The sequence below is a fragment of the Patagioenas fasciata genome, chromosome 4 (assembly GCF_037038585.1).
Source record: "Patagioenas fasciata isolate bPatFas1 chromosome 4, bPatFas1.hap1, whole genome shotgun sequence".
NCBI classification, from domain to species: Eukaryota; Metazoa; Chordata; class Aves; order Columbiformes; family Columbidae; genus Patagioenas; species Patagioenas fasciata.
In genome coordinates this window covers 39,351,176-39,372,371 of record NC_092523.1, presented here as the reverse complement: position 1 = coordinate 39,372,371, position 21,196 = coordinate 39,351,176, and the positions used below count along the sequence as shown (strand labels likewise).

At 51.3% G+C, this 21,196-nt stretch overlaps 1 protein-coding gene and 2 long non-coding RNA genes across 4 annotated transcripts; 2 read left to right on the top strand and 1 right to left on the bottom strand.

Moving 5' to 3' along the window:
* Positions 1-3,939: 3,939 nt before the first annotated feature.
* On the top strand, positions 3,940-7,334 carry LOC139827806 (uncharacterized). Of its 2 annotated transcripts, none has more exons than XR_011738799.1 (2): positions 3,940-4,053; positions 5,315-7,334. It is a non-coding gene; the product is annotated as an uncharacterized lncRNA (long non-coding RNA). The 2 variants fall into 2 exon arrangements; XR_011738798.1 differs by having other exon boundaries at positions 5,308-7,334.
* Positions 7,335-10,065: 2,731 nt separating this feature from the next.
* On the bottom strand, positions 10,066-12,521 carry HAND2 (heart and neural crest derivatives expressed 2). Its single transcript, XM_065837091.2, has 2 exons — positions 11,943-12,521; positions 10,066-10,902 (listed from the first exon to the last, which is right to left on the bottom strand). The coding sequence occupies exons 1-2, from the start codon at positions 12,495-12,497 to the stop codon at positions 10,804-10,806; spliced, it is 654 nt and encodes a 217-aa protein (XP_065693163.1). The 5' UTR covers positions 12,498-12,521; the 3' UTR covers positions 10,066-10,803.
* Positions 12,522-13,352: 831 nt separating this feature from the next.
* Positions 13,353-19,314, top strand: LOC136101185 (uncharacterized). Its single transcript, XR_010651313.2, has 3 exons — positions 13,353-13,506; positions 13,924-14,016; positions 19,141-19,314. It is a non-coding gene; the product is annotated as an uncharacterized lncRNA (long non-coding RNA).
* Positions 19,315-21,196: the final 1,882 nt, after the last annotated feature.

The following is a 21,196-nucleotide window of genomic DNA, read 5'->3' as shown; positions in this document are numbered from 1 at the left end:
CCACCCCTTCCCTCCACTGGGGCCGAGGGATCCGCGGAGAATGCGCGGGCCGTCCACGGTGCGCAGGGAGGGGGCACACCCTGCATGCGGAAGGCTACTGCCCAAATCAAATCACTGCTCTTCTCTCTCCACACCCACCCACGCCCCCCTCCTCCCGAGTCAAGCCCGAGCCGGTTTCCTGAAGCCAAACCGGCGGTTTCAGAGTCATTTAAATCCCACCCCGGCCCCGGTATACAGCGCACACTAGGGTGCTACGCAAAGGATGCCGAGGTAGATCTGGCGCGAGGGCTGAGGGCGATTTAAGGAGAGGGAACAATGAAATACTGCAAGAACTTGCCGCTTGCAGCGCACGGCAGTGCCCACGGCAAGGCGGGCTCTGGCCGGGACAAGGGGGTGCTCCCTGCGCCCACCGCGGACCTCTTGTAGCGGCGAATTTTTTTTTTTTTTTTTTTTTTTTTCCCCAGCAAGTGCCGAATTGACAGGCAGAAAATGGCAGAAGGGGAAGGAGAGGTTGCCCTGCGCCTGTCCTGCTTCCCTCCAGCTGCAGGAGCTCCCCGACCCCGTGCTTCTCCAGAGGATGGATGTGCTTCATGCCCCTACTGCGCATGGAAACCCAGACCATCCTGCGAACGACATGTTGCCTAAATAAAGATAAAACGTGCTATACATCATAGGCTTTCCCGGTTATTCTCAATGACTTGTCGATTCCTCCCCGCTCCCCACCTCCACCCCCCGGCACACGTGCAATGATAGAAAATGGTTTTAAATGACGAGAGGTCACGCAGAGCCATCCTGATCGTTTAGTAAAAATAACAGAGCTATTATAGAGCTGAAGGAAGGAGACAGGGTATCCACACATCACACAAATACTTCAATATTGTGCTTCCACTGAACACACGCACAGGCGCATATATATATGTGTATATATATATACATGCAGCGGGATCCTCCCATGTGAGCACTCTCAGCACTCTCTCATTAGGTCGTAAATGCACGTACAGATGACGGTGCACGCCCATGTGTGGCGGGGGGGACGCGTAGGGGCTGCTTGTATCTCCGGGATGGAAATACACGTAAAGGATTTTATGAGAGCTCGGGAGACAGCATTTGTTCACTAAACAACTTCTTTTTTTCTTTTTTTTTCCTTTTTTTTTTTCCCCCATCTCTATTGCCGCAAACTGGAAATAATTAAATTCTTTAAAGGTTTACTTTTGAAACGGTGGCTGAAGTAAACTATGATTCAGGTGTAAACAATTACCAAAGTCATGAAAGCAACAATTGCTACATGTGGTTTATTCTGTTTGTTGTTTTTTTTTTTTTTTTCAATTGTTTGATAATTTTATTACCTAACCATTTGCCAAAATCACATATTTGTAATTTAGTGAACTTGATCATCTCTACCAGGATGGCGATGTTGTACATTAGTTTCCAGACCCGTCCTGCCATGCTCCAGCGGAGAAGCCTGGCTGGAACAAACTGGATGCTTCTCAAGAAAGGATAACGATATTACTCCGGTATTTTGAAAAGTTTTCCATATCATATTAGAGAAATTAGAACTGAATAAAAGATGCTTCCTCTTTCATAAACGCTACCAGACCTATTCGATTTTAGGCTCCGGAGAAGAAATGAGTTGTTGAATAAAAAGTTGTTTAAACACAATCGATACATGCCGAAATGAAAGCATTCCCCGGGACAAGACAAGCAGCATTTGGCCCGAAAGCATGAAAGTAGAAGTATCCATTAAGTGAAAGCCTTGAAGAAATAGGAGAAACGTGGACATACAATATACCTCATATAAACAAAAGTCAAAGATTGGTTTCACTCCAGTTTTCTTCAGCCTGTATCTATTTTTTTCCTTTTGCCTACGCTGCGATTTCAACCCATTTGTCTCTTCAGAAAGCCATGGTGGAAAAAGGCAGAGAAAGGAACTTATTTTCTTGCCTTTTTCCTATTTTTAAATATTTTTGCATAGTAAGACACCACTAAAACATGTTCTGGTGTTGTAGAAGTGTTTTTTATCAGGCTGTAAACTACTGCCCATCTGACAGGGCAGTCGGAAATGTAAATCACACCGTAGAGCTGAAGTTATGAAAAAGTTTGTTCCATTTTCTGCGTCCCAGGAAGATCGCGGGGCTGCTGGATTGGGAAAGGAGGGGGGAGAGTTGTTTACTATTTTCCTGCTCCACCAAACTGTTGGCTCCACGGTGCCTGGGACTTTGATGGCAAAGAATGGACAATGTGCAGAGTCCCTTCCTATGACACCCAGGCCACCGCCACTTGGGAGGTCCTTTGGCCTAATGCAACCACAGCTAACTGCTCCCAACAGGAGGCTCTGTGGATCAGGCAGGGTCACAATTATACTTCTGCTAAAGGCAAGAGCTGCCTTAAATAAAAAAAAAAAAAAAAAGAGAGAGAGAGAGGAGGGGGCTGGGCGAGCGGTTGAATTAAAGCCTTTCAATTCATCTAGGGAAGGAAAGACCGAGAGCGGGGTTAGTAGGAACCGTTTCCAAGAGGCATGAGCAAAATCAGGTTGTATCCATTCAGAGGGAAGTGATGGAAGGTGAGATTCGGGGTGTTCCTCACAAGGCTCACCCCCACCCCAGGGCTGTCACGCCAAACCACCCGTCGGGAGCAGCAGCTCCCCTGGAGCCGTGCTAAGGGTTTGTGAGGCTCATCCGCTGGTGGGAGATCTCGCTGGCGCTAGGCAGATTGCTCGTGCATTGCTTCTCTAAGGAAGGGAGGAGAGGGCAAAACAGTCACAGCCCGCAACAAGCCCTTAAGCATCACCCACTTGAGCCGAGGGGGGAGAAGGGCTCCAGGAGGAGACAGCTCAGTCCCTTGGCCTCTGATTCGAGGGGCGCAAATATTTTCCGGGGATGGTGGAGGAAGGACAGGAATGTCGATACACGTTGTATGTCTCGAAGCGGGGATGAGTTTCCCGGCACTGTTAAACTCCGTCTCTCTTGCCGTTTACTTGCAGGGCCGAGGAAGAGCTGGAGGGGAGGGGGGTGGGGGGTGGGGGGAGCTCCTGACCTCCGCCACATGACGGTGCCAGTGATGGGAGCAGAGCCCCCAGGTCCGGAACCGGCCCGTTTACCCTGCTCCCGGAGGCTCGGCCGGGTGTGTGCTCAGCGCCCGCCGGCGGCCCTTCACCTCCTCCGCCCGCTCGTCTTCTCGTCCCCGTCTCCCTTTAAAGCCCCCGAATTCACCTCCATTCTGTTGACTCTAGTAGCCCGAGCCCGGCCGGACTTTGGGCCGGCTCGGCTCCGGGTGCTGCTTCTTGCCACGCCCAGGGCGAGGGCGAGGCCACTTCGTCCCCACATTCCCCTCTGCCCCCCGGCCTGGGGTAAGGGGAATCTTTCGCCACCCAACTCCAGGCAACTCCCTCCAGGCAGCGAGACCCGACCGGGGAAGGGAGACGGGCTCCGGGGACAGCCCCGGTCCCGCTCCCCGCCGCCCCTCACTTACCTGGACCAGGCTCTCCGTGCTCGGCGGCTTGCTCGCAGGGGGCCGGGGGCGAGAGGGGAGGCCTGGGTTCCCCGGGTGCGGAAGGGCCCGGTCATGGCCCCCACCCCCGAGAGATTCGGCGAGAGGAAGAGAGAGGGAGGGGGAGAAGGAAAGCCTTTTTTTCCCCTCCTTTCTCTCCCCGTTTGAGCCGAAGTGACCCGCAGTATCTGGAGAAGGTTTTTGAAGACGTTTGGGAGGGAGGGAGAGAGTTTTCTACTGAGAAACTCAATCTGCCATACAGTAGCGGCTGCATCTGGGATCTGTCACCGCTGACAGCACCACAGGGCACAGACATGATCTTCCGCACAACACTGCAACTCCCCAAAATACCCTCCTCGCTCCCAGGGTGTCTGCCGGGTTGCATCGCGCTCTGCCGCCAAAAGGGGGAAAGCAACCTGAATCCCCAGCAAACAAACACACCGAGGGGACGGCAAGAGAAAGCACTCTCCCCCTCTCCCCCTTCTCTGCTGCAGTGTGAATCGCACGGTCGCCGAAGAAGCAGGGAGAGAGGCGATGTCATGCTCGGATGGCGCAAAGGCCATAAATGTAAGCGCTAGCGATGCGAGATTCCCCAGAATGACTTTAATGAATAATTTCGGAGACAGTTATGGCTTTAGGTAATTACTGCTAGGCTCTATGAAAACCAGATTTGTGAGAGAGGCAGTCAAGGCCAGGCCATGCGCCTGGGATCGCCCCTGCTAGCCCTTTCGGTCCCACCCTGCTCCGCTGCCCGACCCCCGAGCATCCTCGTACCCCCACCAGCTGCCGGGGTCTTCCTGCGAGGAGGGGTCCCAGCAAACCTGCGGAGGCTTGCAGCTTGACTGGGGTGAGGGAGGAAGCTACTATTACTATTACTATTACTATTACTATTACTATTACTATTACTATTACTATTACTATTACTATTACTATTATCTTTAGCCTGCTGTATTTTCTGGCAGGATACTTCATTGTATTTTAGGCCGTGTTTAGAAAACTGCTACGGCTTTGCATGCTTATTTAGCTTTTTAAAAGTTCATTATACACAGCTGTTTCAGCCTATAGCCACGTATGGCATGCAAATAGAGACCCCTATAGGAGAATCGTACTCTCTATTATCCCCACATGTTTGTTCAATATACGTGGCCGGGAAAACGACTCTACTGCTATACATTAAAATATAATTTTACATTTTCCTCCCCAGTACTTTGGGCAACGCAGGGGCTCGTTCCTACTTTGGAAAGCCTCACGGTTAGCAAACAAACGTTTCCGAGATGCGGGCGCGCTCATCTCCATTGTTTCACTAATACATTACTGCTGTTCCCAAAGCCTCGCTCAGGGCTGCAGCCGTACCTAGCCTCCAGGCCGGCGAGGCTGCAGACCCCTGCGCCTTCCCCGGGCAGGGCCACCGGATGCGGCCCGCTCCGCGGTCCAGCCGCTGCGAGGGCCGATCGGCCTCCTCCCCCGGGGAGGTGGCTCCAGCTTCAGGGCCGGGAGTTCCCCACGAGATTGATGCCCAGGCGACAACCTCAGGCCTGCAGAAGAGCCGTCAGTCACCAGTCAGAGCTCTTTCGTAAAGCCCAGGGATGGGATTTGCTGGGATTTTTGTCTGTTCGAGTTTGCTTCACGAGCGGTGTTAACTTTTTTGCTTGTTTTTAGTTATTTTGGTGTGCCTTTCCCGCCCCCCCCTTACTTTTCCTTTCTTTATTCTTCACTCCCACCCCCTACCCGAGACCAGGGGTCGGTGGCTGTGGTGGGAAGCCGAGCACACAGCACACCGTTTGCACTGATTCCGAAAGGAAATGTTTTTTTTCTTTCGAGGTTACAGACAGACACAGCGGAGCGTTGCGGTACCTTAGAGCGTTTGTTTTATTCTACTGAAACAAAGAAATGGAAGCGGTTGTTTTTAGCGCATTTTAAAATTTATTTTTAGGGTCACGCGGAGCTATTTTATTTTTTCCTCCACCTGGCAAGCATATTTAGCCCCAAGAATTTAATCCTTCAGACAAATAATCTAACATTATGTTCTTCCTCTGGAGACGAGATCAACTGTTTTCTCATCCACCCCCCTCTTCCTGGTGGTAGCACTGATTGCAACGTACAGCTGGACAAGTGTCAGCCGTCCAAGACTGCGAACAGCTAGCAGAGGCTCAAGTTGTATTTATTCAATTACTTTTTTTTTTTATCTCCTTGGAAAAAAAAAAAAAAGAAAGAAAGAAAAGGCGTGGTACGGAGCGTACGAATTAATAAAGTAAAATGTTTGCGAAAATAAGCCTGGAAAACGTCGTTTTGGATCCTGCAGAGCCGCAGCTACCATGCTGGCTGTTCAGCGTTACCGTCAGCCAGCCCCTGAATTAGAGGCGATTCATTAGAGTTTAATAGCAGGTGCAAAGCCACCTCCTCGCCAGCAGCACTGCCGTTTGGGTAGAGAATCGTCTTGTTTTCTCAGCAACCTCCAACTCTCCCGGCTCGTTGTAAACCTGACTACCACTTTGGATAGCGGGGTGTCAGCGCGCCTGCCATTGCCCGCACGTAAAACTTGCACTTTGCTTGGCTAATTTCTCCCTGCCAAGACATAAGGTGGAAATCTGCCTGGCTCGATGTTTATTTTGGAAGACAGCGCCGTGAGAGAATGTGCCGGGAGAAATCGGGCTGATAAGGCAAGTGTTGGGCCGGGGGCTGGGCGAGAGCTGTGGGGAGAAGCCCCTCCCGCGGAAGACACCGCTCTTTCTTTCTCTAAGTCACAAACAGACAAATAAACAAACAACCTCGGCGGCAAACTCCAGAAGAGCCGGAGGCTCCAGGGGCTCGAAACGAAACTGTGCCGGGGAGCCCAGAGGCGGGAGCGCCGCGTCCCGCTACACCCGCATCCCAGCTGGCGGCCGCGGCCGGAGCTTGGAAAGCGCCGCCGTGATTACACCCAAGTAGAGAGCAGGATGGCTCCTAGCCGTCTGATCTGACGTCAACATGTCTCTAGCTCCTCGCTGCAAGATAGAGGGAGCAGAGCCGGGGGAGGGAGAGCTCTAATCATTCCCAGATGTCTCTAATAGCAGATATAAAGACTTATATAGTGTCTGAGTATAAATTTGTAATCAATGCTCTACAATCGGATCATCAAAGCAACGTTTCTAGAGGAAACTGGGTGTTCGGGGGGAGCTGGGGAAGAGGGAGACACACACCACGCTGGTTTGTAAGGGTGAGAGAAGGCCACAAAGATTCCCAGAGAGGCGCATCGCCCAGCTTTGCTAGAATTTATGTGAATGTATAATTCAGATAACAACTCTGCTTTAATCTTCATTGTATGGGACGAGTTGAAACAGTTGAACAGTAATTGGCCAATTAGAAATAGAAAAGATCGGAGGTCCCTGGCAAAGGCATATATTTCAGGGCCTGCAAAAAAAAAAAAATCCCAAATTAAAAGAGTATAAAACATTGATAAGCCCCTCGTTACAGCAGAGGGGATTATGTCTGCAGGCAGACGGAATGCGTTTCCTTCCCATCGCTACTTGGAGGTTTCTTCTGGGTGTATTTGTGAGTCGCTAGGCGAGTATGTGTGAAAAGGGAGGATTAAGGTTAGGTTTCCAAGCGCAAAAGGAGTGTATTTTGCTTAGAGGTTTTATTATTAACCTTCTCCGCCCGCTCCCCGCCCACCTTTCAAGCTCACGTTGTCTCCATGGCATCCCGTGGCCGTGTTTATATCCTTACAGTTGCCCGCGGATGTATCGGCTCTTGTTCTACGGGTGTCTGCGGATTGGACGGAGAGGCCCTGTTACACCTCTTTGACAACGATAGCAAATTAGCACTAATTATTGCCATAATCTTTTGATGCAGAGAAGAGCTCATGGGAATGAGGGGGTGAAAAGAAACCCGTATCACAAACTAAAACGAACAAAAAAAGCCCTACCACAGTCTATCTTTTCCGCTTGCAGGAATACAGGCATGCCATGCACGTCCGACAGCAACGACGGCCTGTAAAACATCCCCGAGAGCAGGACTGGGGATTCCACCGGGGTCCTTCACGTTGCAGGGAGCCCCCCAAAATCTAACACTGCTAGCGGCTGCCTGATCTCACCGCCGGCGGCTCCTCACTGCCTCCGATGTTCCCAAAACCGCGAGGAGCTCTAAAATACCACATTGTTTTTGCCTAAACCGGGCACCCTCGGGGGACACGCCGCAGCCGGGGAGGTCCTTGCCTCCTTCCCTGCGGGGGAGCAGCTGCCGTGTTTCGGGCATGTAGCCGGGCCTGCACCCTGGGGAGCCGAGGGGACACTTCCTGAGAGGGCAGGGGAGACGGAGTGTCACCCGGGGGAGTTGCTGTTTCTCTTCAAAGAGAAGAAAAAAAATTAAAATGTCATTTTCTCTTGAGGTAGCGCAGAGAGTCTTACTCTCCACGCCGTGAAAAAAGGCGACAGGCTAAAATATTAGTAAATTTGGGTCATGAGTCCGTCTGTGGGGACACGGCTTCAACTACCAGGCGGCACTACACCGGCCCCCTGTGGTCTCCTCTCCTTCTTTCTCTCACTCGCACAGCGCAGAGAAATGCTACAGACAGAGGTGACAGGCTGCCATCCCTCCTCCTACGTGCCTTTTGCCTCTGAAAGAAAGCTCCCAAAAATGTTTTGGCCTCGAGAAATTACCGGGCAGGACACCGGGGCGGCGATGCCCCCGGGTGCGGGCAGAGCGCTGGCGCAGCGCTTCGCCTGTTATCAGGCCTCGGCTCCGCTGGCGGAGAGCTGGGGCCAAGGCGCTGACATCCCAGTCTACCATCAATTTACCTTCTGCTTCCCCATTTAGCTTTTAACGTCAAAACCTACATTTTTGTCGGCTCCGGCCTGTCTAGGGTTCTTGTGATTTAGCTGTGGGAATGACTGCTGCCGAGAAAATAGCAACATCCTCATCAGCGAGCAATTAAAAGAGATCATCCTTAGCGGAATCAGAGGAACTCACGATTCTAAGAAATTAACGTTTCAAAAAAGAAAAATTATTGATGGGGAAATATCGGAGAGGCGATTCTCCAGTCGGCGGGGCCAGGGAGCGGCGGGCGGCTCCGCACCCCGGCTCCACCGCGCATCCCCCGGGGAAGCTGCAGCCCAACGACTCGGTCAAGGGAAGACACAACATCTGCACGGAGGTTTCCCCCGGGATCGCAGCCCTTCCAGCCATTGCTCGCCCCCCACACACACTTTTTTTTTTTTTTCCGTCCCCTAATTAAAAAAAAAAAAAACAACTTGGGCGGGGAGGGAGTGCGAGGTGCTCCAGTTTATCAGCAGGGCAAGCAGGCAAGGAAAAGCAAACAAGGGGAGAGATACTTCTCTCCTAGTGTTATAAACAAAGGCAAGTGTCTGTAAACACAGACCCACGCCGGAGCGCAGAGCAGGACTGCCTGACCCGACGTGAGGGAGGGCACACCACTTTTGTCTGGTTGTTGTAACCCTGCAACCTCCCCACTGTCAGCAGGGGCGGCGAAACGTCGTAGGGGCTCCCTTATCTTTTTATGGGCAATTGCACATCTACCTACGCTTAGTGCCGGGTCTCGTCGGGAGCCACTTCCTTAGGCGCGGCGGCAGGGGAAGGTAGGCAGGTATGCATCTCTACACCTGGAGAGAGAGCCAGCTTGGTTTAAGTTTAGATGATTTAAATAAGGGTTTAAAATACGAGCCAGAATTTTGTTATGGAAAACGTGGAAAACCTTGCGCTTAACCGGTATTTGCCAAAAATACGTGGAGCAGATTCTTGATGTAAAAAGCTTGTTGGGTTTTTTTTTTTTTTTCCCTTGTCTGCCTATGATATAGAGGGATGCCACGGATTTCCCAGTGCTTAATGTCTGCAGGTCGCCCCGTCATCAGGGAGCAAAAAAGCCACCGGTCTGGCACCGGGACCCTGGTAAAGGAGTCGGCAGACGGAGAGAGAGAGAACTGCGCAGATATAAGGAAAGAGAGACCATACTGGGGAAGTAGATGAACGTATTAAGAAGACTCAGAGGTCGGGCTGGTGCATTCTGCAGTTGGAAAAAAAAAAAAAAGTTTTTTTAAAAAAATAATGCTGGCTGTGGCGGACTGGAAACGTGCAACCCAGGAGAGTTTTGGGAACCACAAAGTTAATATTGAGTTCACCATAACTCATTGTAAATCTTACATATCCCCCACGCCCCGCAAATCCCTTTCCTTGTTCGCTCTTTATTCCTTGACGTAAAATTACCTGCTACATAATCACTCCGAGCAAAGCTCTCCGGCCTCCCTCGCCTGTCTCCAGCATCCCTCTGGGAAAGCCGCCCTCGCAGGGCCACCCCCGCCGCCCGGATCCGCTCCGGGTTCGGCTCCCGCCAGAGCCTGGCACCGCTACCGCCCGGGCTTCGGCGGCAAGAAAACCGCGCATCTCTACGATTTCTGATCAGTTCGGGGTTTGCACCCTTGTCCGTTTCCCGTTAGAAGTCGGTCTCCTACATGGAGAACACCACCACAAGGAATTCCTATTCAGCTGAACTCCTGGTTTCTGTTCAACACTCACGGGGCCGGCGAGATCCCTCCCTCTACCCCTCCTTTCGCTCAGTCACTTGTTTAAAAATAAACTTAGGAGCCATCTTTATAATTTAGTTTACTTCCGAATATTTTAAATATTATGAAAAAAAAGCCATAAACAACGCTGTTATTCAAAACATTTTGAGGTATAAAACATAAAAAGATTTAGGTTTTCTTTTTCTTTTTTTTTCATTTTTCTTTTTTTTTTTTTTTTCCTTTTTCTTTTGTTTTGTAAAAAACACACACAGTGGTTTATTGAGTACTTACAACGTTTACACCTTCAATATTAATTCGATTCCACTTTTTCCCTTACGGACGGAAGTGCACATAACCAATAACTGTTGAAAACATCTTCAAATACTGAACGACCACAACGAAATTACAACACTAAATACCGAGTCAACCGAAACATTGGTGCAACTGCTTCTGTTGAACTATAACTTTATAATCCCATGAATATTTATATCCAAAAGGCCAAGTATTAAAGATACACTTCACATACACACTAATGCCAGGGAGGGATTTTTTTTTCTTTTCCTTTTCTACGGTTCTGTTTTCCCCGTGTGTTTTATACATAGCAAATAACATTCACGAAACTATTAGAGACATTACCCCTTACCAAGCTGGAGGTTCCTCTTCATATATGGAATGCTTTTTCCCTCTCCTTCAAATATCCACATTTTGGGGGGTTGGGGAAGAAATTGCACATAAATAAACTGGACGATTCCAAATACAATGAGTCCTCAGAGCAGAGCTCGCTACCGAGACTAAGAGGACGGCTCCTCCAGTCCTGCCGTGCTCATTGCTTGAGCTCCAAAGCCCAGACATGCTGCGGCCAGCCAGTCCTCCCTTTGGTTTTCTTATCGTTGCTGCTAACTGTGCTTTTCAAGATTTCGTTCTGAAGAGACAGAATGAGAAAGGACAGAAAAAGAGAGAGAAAAAAAAAAAAAACAAGGAGGGGGAGGAAAAAAAACAGTTAGAGATATTCCTCGCCTTTGTAGGTCGACTCTCCCCTGCGAGACCGAAAACTGCGAGGAGACTTGGGCTCCTGCCGAGGCCTCCGGGCTGCAGGAGACAAAGTGGGGTGGCCTCCGCGGGGTCTCGCTGCGGGCGAAGCCGCCGCCCGTGAGAATTATGCCGAGCCCCGCTCCGCGCCACCACCGCTGCCCTTCCACAGCCGGACCCAGGGCTCAGAGGCACGGGGAGCGGGCTGGAGGCCGAGCGGCGCCAGCCATCTGCGAGGAGATGTGGATTATCATAAGATCCGCTCTAAGCCATCCCCTCCCGGGCTCTGGGGAGGAGATGGGCGCAGGCACGTACGGGGCCAAAACATCGGGCCTGCGGCCACCGAAATCAGCGACAATATCGCCCGAGAGCGTCGTAGGGCCTACACGAATTTGGGCTTGCGCTGCCTCGTCAAAGATGACTCTTCCCGTTAAAAGTCATAAAAGTTCAAGCGCAGAGCGCACGGGCAGGAAAGTCCCGCTCTGCGAACCTATTAATCGCCGATGGTTTAAAGCCGGACTGGGTTTAGCAGGTAACCGCGTCTTTACCCTGGATTAAGAGAGGGGACGCTTGTCTCTGGCGGGATCACAGTCTGCGATCCGAGACAACCACAAGCCCGGCAACGGACCCCCGCGGGGGCCCTACTGTCACGGCATTTCCCCCGCGACCGCTCGCAGCCGCCCGGTCAGATCCGGGCATGCTGCGTCGGCCGCCTGAGGCTGTGCCCTGTCCCACACTCGGTCCTCAGGTATGTCCAAAGACGGATGGGACCTAACTGTCCCCTGTGGACATCAGCCGGCGACCCGACCCAGCCGTGCGCCGGGCGTGCGGGGATGGGGCGCAGGCGGGCGACCGAGCAGCCTCCCCTCTGTGGTCCCCTCCGCCCTGTCCTGTCCCGTCCCGCCCCGTCCCGTCGCGTCCCGGAGCACTGACCAGTTCTTTCTTCCTCTTCTCCTCCTTCACGTCTGTCTTCTTGATCTCTGCCTTGAAGGCCTCCGCCTCCCCGTTCTGGTCATCCTTCGCCAGCAGGTCCATGAGGTAGGCGATGTAGCTGGTGGCCAGGCGGAGGGTTTTGATCTTGGAGAGCTTGGTGTCGGCGGGAACGTTGGGGATGCATTCCCGCAGCTCCGCGAAGGCGCTGTTGATGCTCTGAGTCCTGCGCCGCTCCTTGCGGTTCGCCGTGCCCCTGCGCTTCACCGGCCGGGGTCCCCCGAGCCCGGGCGGGCCGTTCCCGGGCGGCACCCCCCCGTAATGGGAGTGGTCCATACCCGGCGCCCCGTTGGCGTACTCGGGGCTGTAGGACAGAGCCATGCTGTAGTCGGGGGGGGACATCTCCGGGTGGCTGCTGATGAGCCAGCCGTGGAAGTAGGGGTTCTCCTCGTGGCCGCAACGGGTGGCGGCAGCGGCGGCGGCAGCGGCGGCGGCGGCGAAAGGGTAGCCCTCATGGTGCACCACCGGGTGGTGGGGAAAGCCGCCCACTAGACTCATCCCCGCTCCCTAGCGCACCCCCCCCCCCCGCCCCCCGAGCCCCAAAACAACGGTTTCCCCTCCCCGCCCGCCCCCACCCCCCGCCGCACCGGCGGGAGATGCTCCCCACCACTCAACCCTCAGCACTGTCCCGCTGCCCGCTGCATCTCCATAGGGCGCTACTGTAGAGTCCCCGCGGGTGCCCGAGAGATCCCCCCTCCCCAGACGTCGCAGCCGCCGCTCATGCGTTGTGCCTCCACCTCCTCCTCCTCCTCGCCCGGGGCCGGGTCTTCGAGGAAGCGCGCACAGGAAAAAAAAAACACTATGGAGAGCAGTCGACCAAAACAAAATGGCTTGGCTTCTCAGCCCGGGATCTTCCTCGTCTCTTGCTTCCCTTCGCTCTCGCCAAGTCCGCCGCGGCCCGGACGGGTAGTACTTACACGCGGCCCCCCTCCATGCGGCCCCGGCTCGGGACGGGCGGGTGGCGTTCCCCTCTGCCCTGCGTGGCGGGGGCCGTCAGTGCTGGGAGGGCGCAAGCATCCCTGCCCGCCGCGCCGCGGGGGTCAGAGCCCCGGCTTTCCTCTGGTGCATCCGCGCCGCTCGGCCGGGAGAGGCGGCGGGCGGCGGTGGTAGGCGGCGGTGGGGCTCGGTGCAGTGCGGGGCACTGGCAGGGCTCCCCGGCACGATCTCCATGTACAGCTACATGTTTAGGGCCGCTCGGGTTAATATATGTCGTCAGAAGCGGCGGCCGCCAATGGCTGGCGGCGGGGGCGGGGTCCGCCGCCCTCCGCAGTAAAACTTTTTGATGTTCGCCTTGCTAATTGCCGAGCTCCTCTTTTAGGATTGGCTGTCCCTCCGCATCCATAATGTAATTAAAACAAGGGGGGAAAAATTATCATGGAGGCAGAGGTTAATGCAAGTGTTTAGCAGATGCCTTACTGTAAAATCTGCATTTAAAAAAAAAAAAAAGCTAACAAACAAAAATCCAACAACCTCGTTAAAACTTAAATATCGGATAATCTCAAATCAGGTACAGTATGGATCCAAGGAATTTCTTGGCAAAAATCTACGTGAGAGCCTGATACCCTCGAAGGTTGCTTTCACAAAGGGCTTTATGCCGGTGCCATCGAGGAACAAAATTCGGAGGGCACTTTACCGCTTGCCCGGTGCGACAGACATGTCCCAGCAGCGCTCCGGCTTATACTTTTATTGCTGTTTTAATATACACAAAGAGATCACTAGTTTCCGTGAGGAGGGAGACGAAGTTTCTCTGCCTTGTTTATCACCGGGCTTGCGATCCCAGTTAGCGAAAACTGGCTCCGGCTTCGCCGCTGCTGACTTGCCGAGGGACCCGAGCTCAGGGTTTGGCCAGGGACGGTATTTTCTTCCAGAAAGAATTGCTTTGAAACACTAACAATAAACCCGACTCTAACTGATTCTCTTCCAGCTTGCTGCCTGCGCCTACGCACCTCGACCAGTATTCACTCGACTCACTTATGCTCCTGAAATCAGTTTCATGCTTGTTTAACTGGTCTGATCGGTAAGTAACCGAATATTTTTTACAGCATGTTCAGAGCTTATTTTCTAGCTTTTACTAACAAATATATAAATATTTCTCTGCATTCCTGCTTCTGCAATAAAAACAAACAACAAAAAAAGGACCCGCATCTGCAGAAAGCAGGTTTAGTTATCGAAAGGGAATAGTTAAATGTTTGTTTTAACGGCCAGGCCAGGAGGAAATCTCCCGTAGCTATTTAGGTGTTTTGCTTTGGTAAGCTTGAAGACATTACAAAGGGTAAATATACCTCAGATTGTAATTCATAGATAACTTGGAGGCGAGACGAATTGCCGTCATCTTCAAATGGAGCCGAGCATTACTAAATAGCTGCGAAATATCAAATACCCACCCTTATGCGTGCTGGCTGACGGCTAGGCTGATTCGGCGTATATTACAATGCAGTCCTACAATATAGGCAGTGTGGAAAACTGTGTCAACAGGAGTTGAGAGGTCATAAATTAAGGAAAGAGAAAGATAGAGACGGAGGAGTCTGTGAACTGAGGCAGCAAGAACCGCAAGTTTAATTTCTGCAGCAGCTCAAACGCTCTCCGGACACATCGAAGAGTGGGTGGGAATGCCTTGGGAGGAAGGGCTGGGGGGAAAAGAGGACGAAAATGCCGCTCTGAGGAGAATCAGCTCAGCGCCTGCGGGGAGGAGGCGAGCTGAGCCCGAGAGGTGCCGGTGCGAAGAAGGGATTGCTGCCCCGCTCACCCCGGAAGGTGCCGTCGGGACACGGAGGGTCGCTGGGGCCCGGGCGCTTAGCGGGTGGGTCTGCGGGCTCTCGGCAGGGAAAGCTCTGCAGGGAAGTGCCTATCTTCGCGGATGAGGCCGCCCGCCAAGGAACAGCTCACTGAGGTACCGGGGAGCTGGCCTCGGTGGGGAAATACCGAAGGCGAAGCTGGTCGCCGGTCCCGCGTTCCGGCAGGACGGGGGGTGCAGAACTGGATCCAGCGAGGAGACGTGAACAGAGAACGGGAACGCAGACGCACATTTATATAAGCATATACGCATATGTGTGTGCGTCTGGGTGTAAACTGAGTACGAAAGTGAAAAGCTAGTCCAGATGTAGAACTGATGTATATACACGTACATCTTATACATACACACACATGCTTGTAACTAAAATGACTGATGGATATCTGTATCTACATATGCACACGCACACACGTACATATTGTATTAACCAAAGGAAATAATTGGTCTCCAGTGAGGATTTTTAAATCTAAGAAAGGCCGTTGGCACACAATGCGGGCAGAACCCTGCAGCGGCCGGGCAGTGTACGCCTGCCGCTCGGGACACAATGGCTGCAGGGCGCAGGGTGGACATACATCCAGTTTCTGCGTTTTATTATACTGTTCTCTCGTTTTATTTTGCTGCCATACTGTCCTTGATATAAAGAAGAAGCGAATATTGTCAAGGCCGGAAAGGTATATTGGCTTGCAAACAGGGTTGTGTTTCTTTGCATTCTCCTTATTTGAGCTTTCCAATATTCTGCAGGCTGGTCTGCAACTGTGACAGTCGCTGTGGCAAGCCACTATGGTCACTCTGATAACATCTCAAATGATGAAGGAAACGGAAAACATAAGGCAGAGAAAAAGTAATAAAAGATACAGGAGATATCGATCAGAACACCAGTCTCCAAAGCTAGCATCATTATTGCTTAATTAGCTTTGGAGAAAGAGGGTCTCTAGATAAAGCACCTAGCAGGATCTTATATATATATTTTTTTCCTCCTGTCCCCCAGCAGCTGTTTATGTGTTTTATAAAACGAGTTTTAGTGCAAATACAGCTCTTGTGTCCTCCCTCAGCTTTTAACTACTTAGGCTGCCAGCCAGGGGCTAGTCTTTTCTGTTTGATCAACGCGTTGGAAACCGCTGCAGCCCAAAGCCTCTTTCCTAAGACGAGGCTTAGAGTTCTCTAAAAAGGACTAGGTTTTCTCTCATCTTCCAGTTATTGATTGACTAGATTTTTTTTCTTTGTGCACAAATAATTTGTTAAAAAAAAAAAAAAACAGTAACAGAAAGAAAGGGGAAAAGCTACAGCCTTATGTCACCTAGTTCCTTGCCAAAATGGTTGCATGTTAGGTGGCGGCTTATCTGGGCTCTGCTGCCAGACAGGACTTCCATAGCTCGCTGTAATTAAGAAATTTTGTTGGAGACTGTGCCGAGGCTGGTTTTCCCTTTCTACCTCAATCTCCAAGTTTTTTTTTTCTTAAATTTTATTTTGTTGGGGGGTGTATGTGAGGGGCTATATCGTTGGTTTTGCCTCGCAGTTTTTGCCTCTCCAGCACGATAGCCCTCCACGGCGCTGAGCAGGAGGAATGGGCTGTCTTTGGAGCCCAAGGAGCGGGGTGGCGGCGGGGGGCAGCGGGGGTGGGGCGGGCAGGGCGCCCGCTCAGCGGGGCCAGTCGCGGGCGCGCCGCCGGGGCCACTCGCTGCCCTACCCCGGCGCTCAGCCGCAGCCGGACCGCTTATCGCCAGGTCACTTCTCTCCTCCGGGCTAAGGGTAGGGCGGGATAACAAAACAATAGAGCCGTGCTCCTACCTCCCTCCCTTTCCCAGCACGGGTTTGTGTGAATTAAGGTAAATTGCAAATTAAGCTAATTTATCCGAATCAGACGAAACCGTATGGGAAGGGGAAAGACGTTGCCGACGCTGGGTGGTCGGAAAGCCACATCTGCTGGGGACTCTCGGGCTAGCTGCCTGGGAGAACCGCAGGCGCACCGGGCCGGCCGTTTTAATGAGCAGGCCAGGGGCATAAAAGCACGTCGGCGAGTTTCTTATTCGTTTGCTCCTTTTCTGCTCCTTTTCTGCAACTTCTCGTCGAGGAGCGCCTGATATCGGAGGGGCGATTTTAGGGGTCACGAAGCTGCCCGGGGCAGGGGAGCGGAGGGAGCGGCAGGCCCCGCACCAGCGCTGCTGTGACCGGTACACGTTCCCCGGTTCTCGCAGCAGCACCGGGACCTCCCTTCTGCTTTATAGTTTTCATTAAAGGAAACAGTCAGACCCACAAAATCACCCCAAGAACACCCCGTCCTCTGCATCTGAGGCGCAGCTCTGGCAGGACAGTCTCCCCCGACGGTTTTCCTCCCCGACAACTCCCAAACTGCCGGGGGTCGGGTCTGCAGGGTGCCTCTCCTTCCTCCTGCCACCCGGCTGCCTACCACGTCGCTCAAACGCCTGGTGCACGGCTTGAAAAGTCGAGACGCGTTTGAATTTATGGAGTGCATGATGTCATTGACCCGGGACCAAACGTGTCAGAAGGGGGTATCGTTCTCGGACGGATTTGGGGACAGCGAAGCATCCCGTGTCCCAGGGACGCGACGCATCTTGTCCCTGGGCCGTCGCTTAGAAGTTGGCAGAGGAACGTAAACCCGCAAGAAAACGGAATTTTGTAAAGAGGCACCGGAGAAATATCATTTGAAGGTCAACCTGTCAGTGCGGGTTAATGAAAAGGACTTGTGCCTAATGGGCCTACTTATACTCTCTGTTACCCTCACACAATCTGGATTTCAACGTCCAGGGCAGAGGGCAGAATCGGGCCCAGCAGGCCCGAATTAATTGCTGCCATTGGAGGTGGAGGAACCCTGGTTTACGTTACTATTATCAGTAATGAACGCCCACATATTTCAGGGCATGATAACCTCGCAGCCGTTGTCTATACAACAACAACAAAAAAAAAAAAAAAAAAAAAAAAAGAGCAGGGACGAGAAAAAACAAGACACTGAGTCTTTTTTTTTTTTTTTTTTTTTTTTTTAAGTCGCAACGATTGGCGGTAAGCGCGAGACCCTCGCATTTTACCACTACATGTGTAAGCAATTATTCGAGGATTGGTTATATTTGTGACTGAGGTTCCAGAATTTCATTTAGACCCTAGACAGGAATCAGAAATAAAAGAAAAAAACACAACGAACTCCAACTAAGACCCCTTCTTTTTCCGAAGAACAATAATAAAGACCGTATAAAATTCTCCAGTGAACTCAGAATGTGTCTCTTTTTATTGGATTTGTCATATATTATCCGATATATATATATGTATAAACACGCACATGTATGTATACAGACATGTACTTGTTTTTTTTTTTTCACGTAATGTTGTTTACCTTCCTGGGAAAGAGCGTCTTAAACCGCTCTTGAAGTCGGTGGTGATGAAATAGCTCGCGAATGTAATTGCCTTAATTAATAAATATTTTGTCCTCCAGCATCTGATATTCAGCCGTTGGAGGAAGCAGTGGTTAGGTTGGCATCGTTTTGGGTTTAGGCTAACAAAAATCAACAGTTCTGTTGTCATTCTTAATGGAAAGTCTCCGTTTAACAAGGCTAGGGTTTAAGCAGCGTTCACAGATCAAAGGCAGCTCCACTTGGCTTGAAAAAAAAAAAAAAAAAACAAAACCTCTGAATCAGTGACAATTAACTGCAATTTCGCCCTAACTGCACGCCCCAAAATGTGGGTGTCGTCCTGCCGTGTACCTGCTGCACCGCACCCCGCTTGCCCGGGACCGGCCGAAGCACATGGTTTCATCTCAAAACTCAGCAGCTGATTCCTGGAAATGTTGGCTGCACACTTGTTAGAAGTATCAGCCTGGACCGCAATTCCTATATGCGTATCTCGGTGTAATTTATCTGGCTAAGTGAGGTCTTTTTGGTAATTTGGATACACCAAGTCTCCAGTTAATGACATATAATCAGCCTTTAGGTCACTTGGTCATTCTCTTATTACAAACCCCTCCTGCTCTCTCTGATCTCCTTTCAAACTAAATTTCACACAAACAAATAAAGCAAGACAGGGACAAGTCCTTAAAATACAAGAGAGAAATATTGGAGAACTACTCGTGGGGAACTATAAACATTTTTAAAAGAAAAAACGAAAAGATAGGAAAGAACATCTTATCGAGAAAGAGAGCATTGTGTACAAAACATGGAGGGAAAACCGGTCTGGCTTCTGTTAAAAATGACATAAAATTAAAATAAAAATAATTACAAACAGAAATGGCATAACATAAACAGAAGGCAGGAGGTTTTACTAGAAATGCGACTTTACTGTAATTTATTCTTACAAATGATACAACTGATTGGATATGCAAAATTCTTATTTGCTTTACTTTAGCTGAAAAGAAGAAGAAAAGAAAGTCTTTTCAGGAAACTAACAGAAGGAGCCGGGAAATGGAGAACTTAGTGTCTTGTACCTCCTCAGACCTGCAGAGAAATGGATCCGTGGCCAAAACGTTGGATGTAAATGAGACAACAAAAATAAATATTTTACATCATCGTGTAGAACATATTTTACTAAATCAACGCTTTGATTTTCTGCTTTTCATTTTTCTTCCCTCTAGGAAGAGACAATTATCCATTTTTATTAGGTATTCCCCAAAAGATTAGTTTGATCTCCGACCAGGTATATACATATTTACACATATACACATACACGTTCAAGAGTGTTGACGGTGTTGTGTGTGCAGAGGATGGTGAGGTGGTCGGGGAGAGCAGCGAGCAGACATGCCGCAGGTAAGATCCGAGCGCCCTGCAGTCTGCAAGCAGTTCATTGCGAAAGTGAGCCCCGGTTTTCGGAATTAAAGTTGATTTATAAAATCTAGAGCGGGGCGATTTCAATACCGTTCAAGTGCTGGTGCTTCGAGGAACTTGAAAGAGGACTGCAATCCGCACTCCCTTATGGGCATTAGCACCTTTCAAAATATTAACAACATGCGTTTTACCAAAGATCTCATTTACATTTAATATGGGATTCAGACAGGTGCTAATTGAGCACTCGAGCGTTATGTGAGGTTGCGAGAATGAGTGCCGGGGCAGGCTCACACAGGAAGAGAAAACGGAGCAAGGAATACATGGGAGAGAGTGTCGCAAGGCCCCAGCGCAGGGCGTATTAAGGTGACATATCTTGTTACTTGTTCACTACATTCTCGGTCTTTTCAGCATTTCTAAGGGCTTTTTTTTTTTTTTTTTCCCGTCCGCCTGTCAGTTGCTGGGTTGGAGCATTAGCCCATAGCCACCCGGCGATTCGACCCAGTAGACCAAGGGGCGGCGGGGAGGCAGAGCCCCGACGCCGCGGTCCCGTCGGGGCGCACGCCCAGAGACACCGGTCGCCCCCGCCGGGAGAGGCCGGGGATGCTCGCCCCTGCACTGCCCGGCACTGCGAGGCCCACCGCCACCCCTCCCGCCGGCCGGGGGTCGAAATACTACAGGCCGAGGAGGAGAAGGCGGACCGACCCCCGCTGCCCCCCGCGTCTCCGAGGGACTGGTGGCCTCGGTCCCCCCGGTGGCCCTGGGAACGCCCTGCAGTCGGTGCCGCGCCCGGCAGGATCCCCGCCGGGCTGGGGGCGGCTGGAAAGGGTTAAACGCTTCCCCTCCTCCTCCTGGAGCCCCCTGAATGCCACTGCTTTCCTCTAGAGGTCTCATTAGGGAAACCCTAACTGCTATTTTCAACGTTTCCTCAATCAAGCGCCTTTAAATACAGCTCCACAAACAAATTGGCGGCAAAAAGCGCAGATCTTGTCACGGGCAAGGCCGATCCAATATTTCACCCTTGTTTGCTTTGTAATTACGGCCTGGCTGGTGGCTACCTGCCCGCTGGGGCCAGCTCCCCCTGTGTCCTCCCGCTTCTCCCCGTGCAGCCCCGCGAACACTTTTGCCGGGCCTGAGGGTTGAGCGGGACCGTCCGGAAGAATCACTTAGCAAGTGATTTTCGAGAAAAAAAAAAATTATCAAAAGTAGCATCACCCAGTCCCAAATTCTACCTGAGTGGTTTTTTTTTTTTTTTTTTTTTTTTTTTTTTTTTTTTTTTGCAACCGTGCTCTGAAACCACGAGCTTTCCAGCACAGGAGACTTCTCCCAAGTCCCCCACTTGTTTCTTAAATCAGGGTCAGGAATCAGGCAGGCGTCTCGCCTGTCCCCACGCAAGACTCTGAAAGCTCCTGGGTTCTCTTTGCCAGCTTCGCTCCCCCTCTCTCTGTTAAACCGCTCTTATGATTTGTTATATTTTCCACAGCTGCTTATTCTTGTTTGACTGTTGTACAAAGCCGATTTAAATCCTCGGCAGGAAGAATAAAAGTTAAAACCGCTTGGACGGGTTCCTACAGACTTGCGGGCTGGTGCGGGTCCATTTCGGTCTCTGGATAACGACCCCTCTGCACACATCAGGTCTCGAT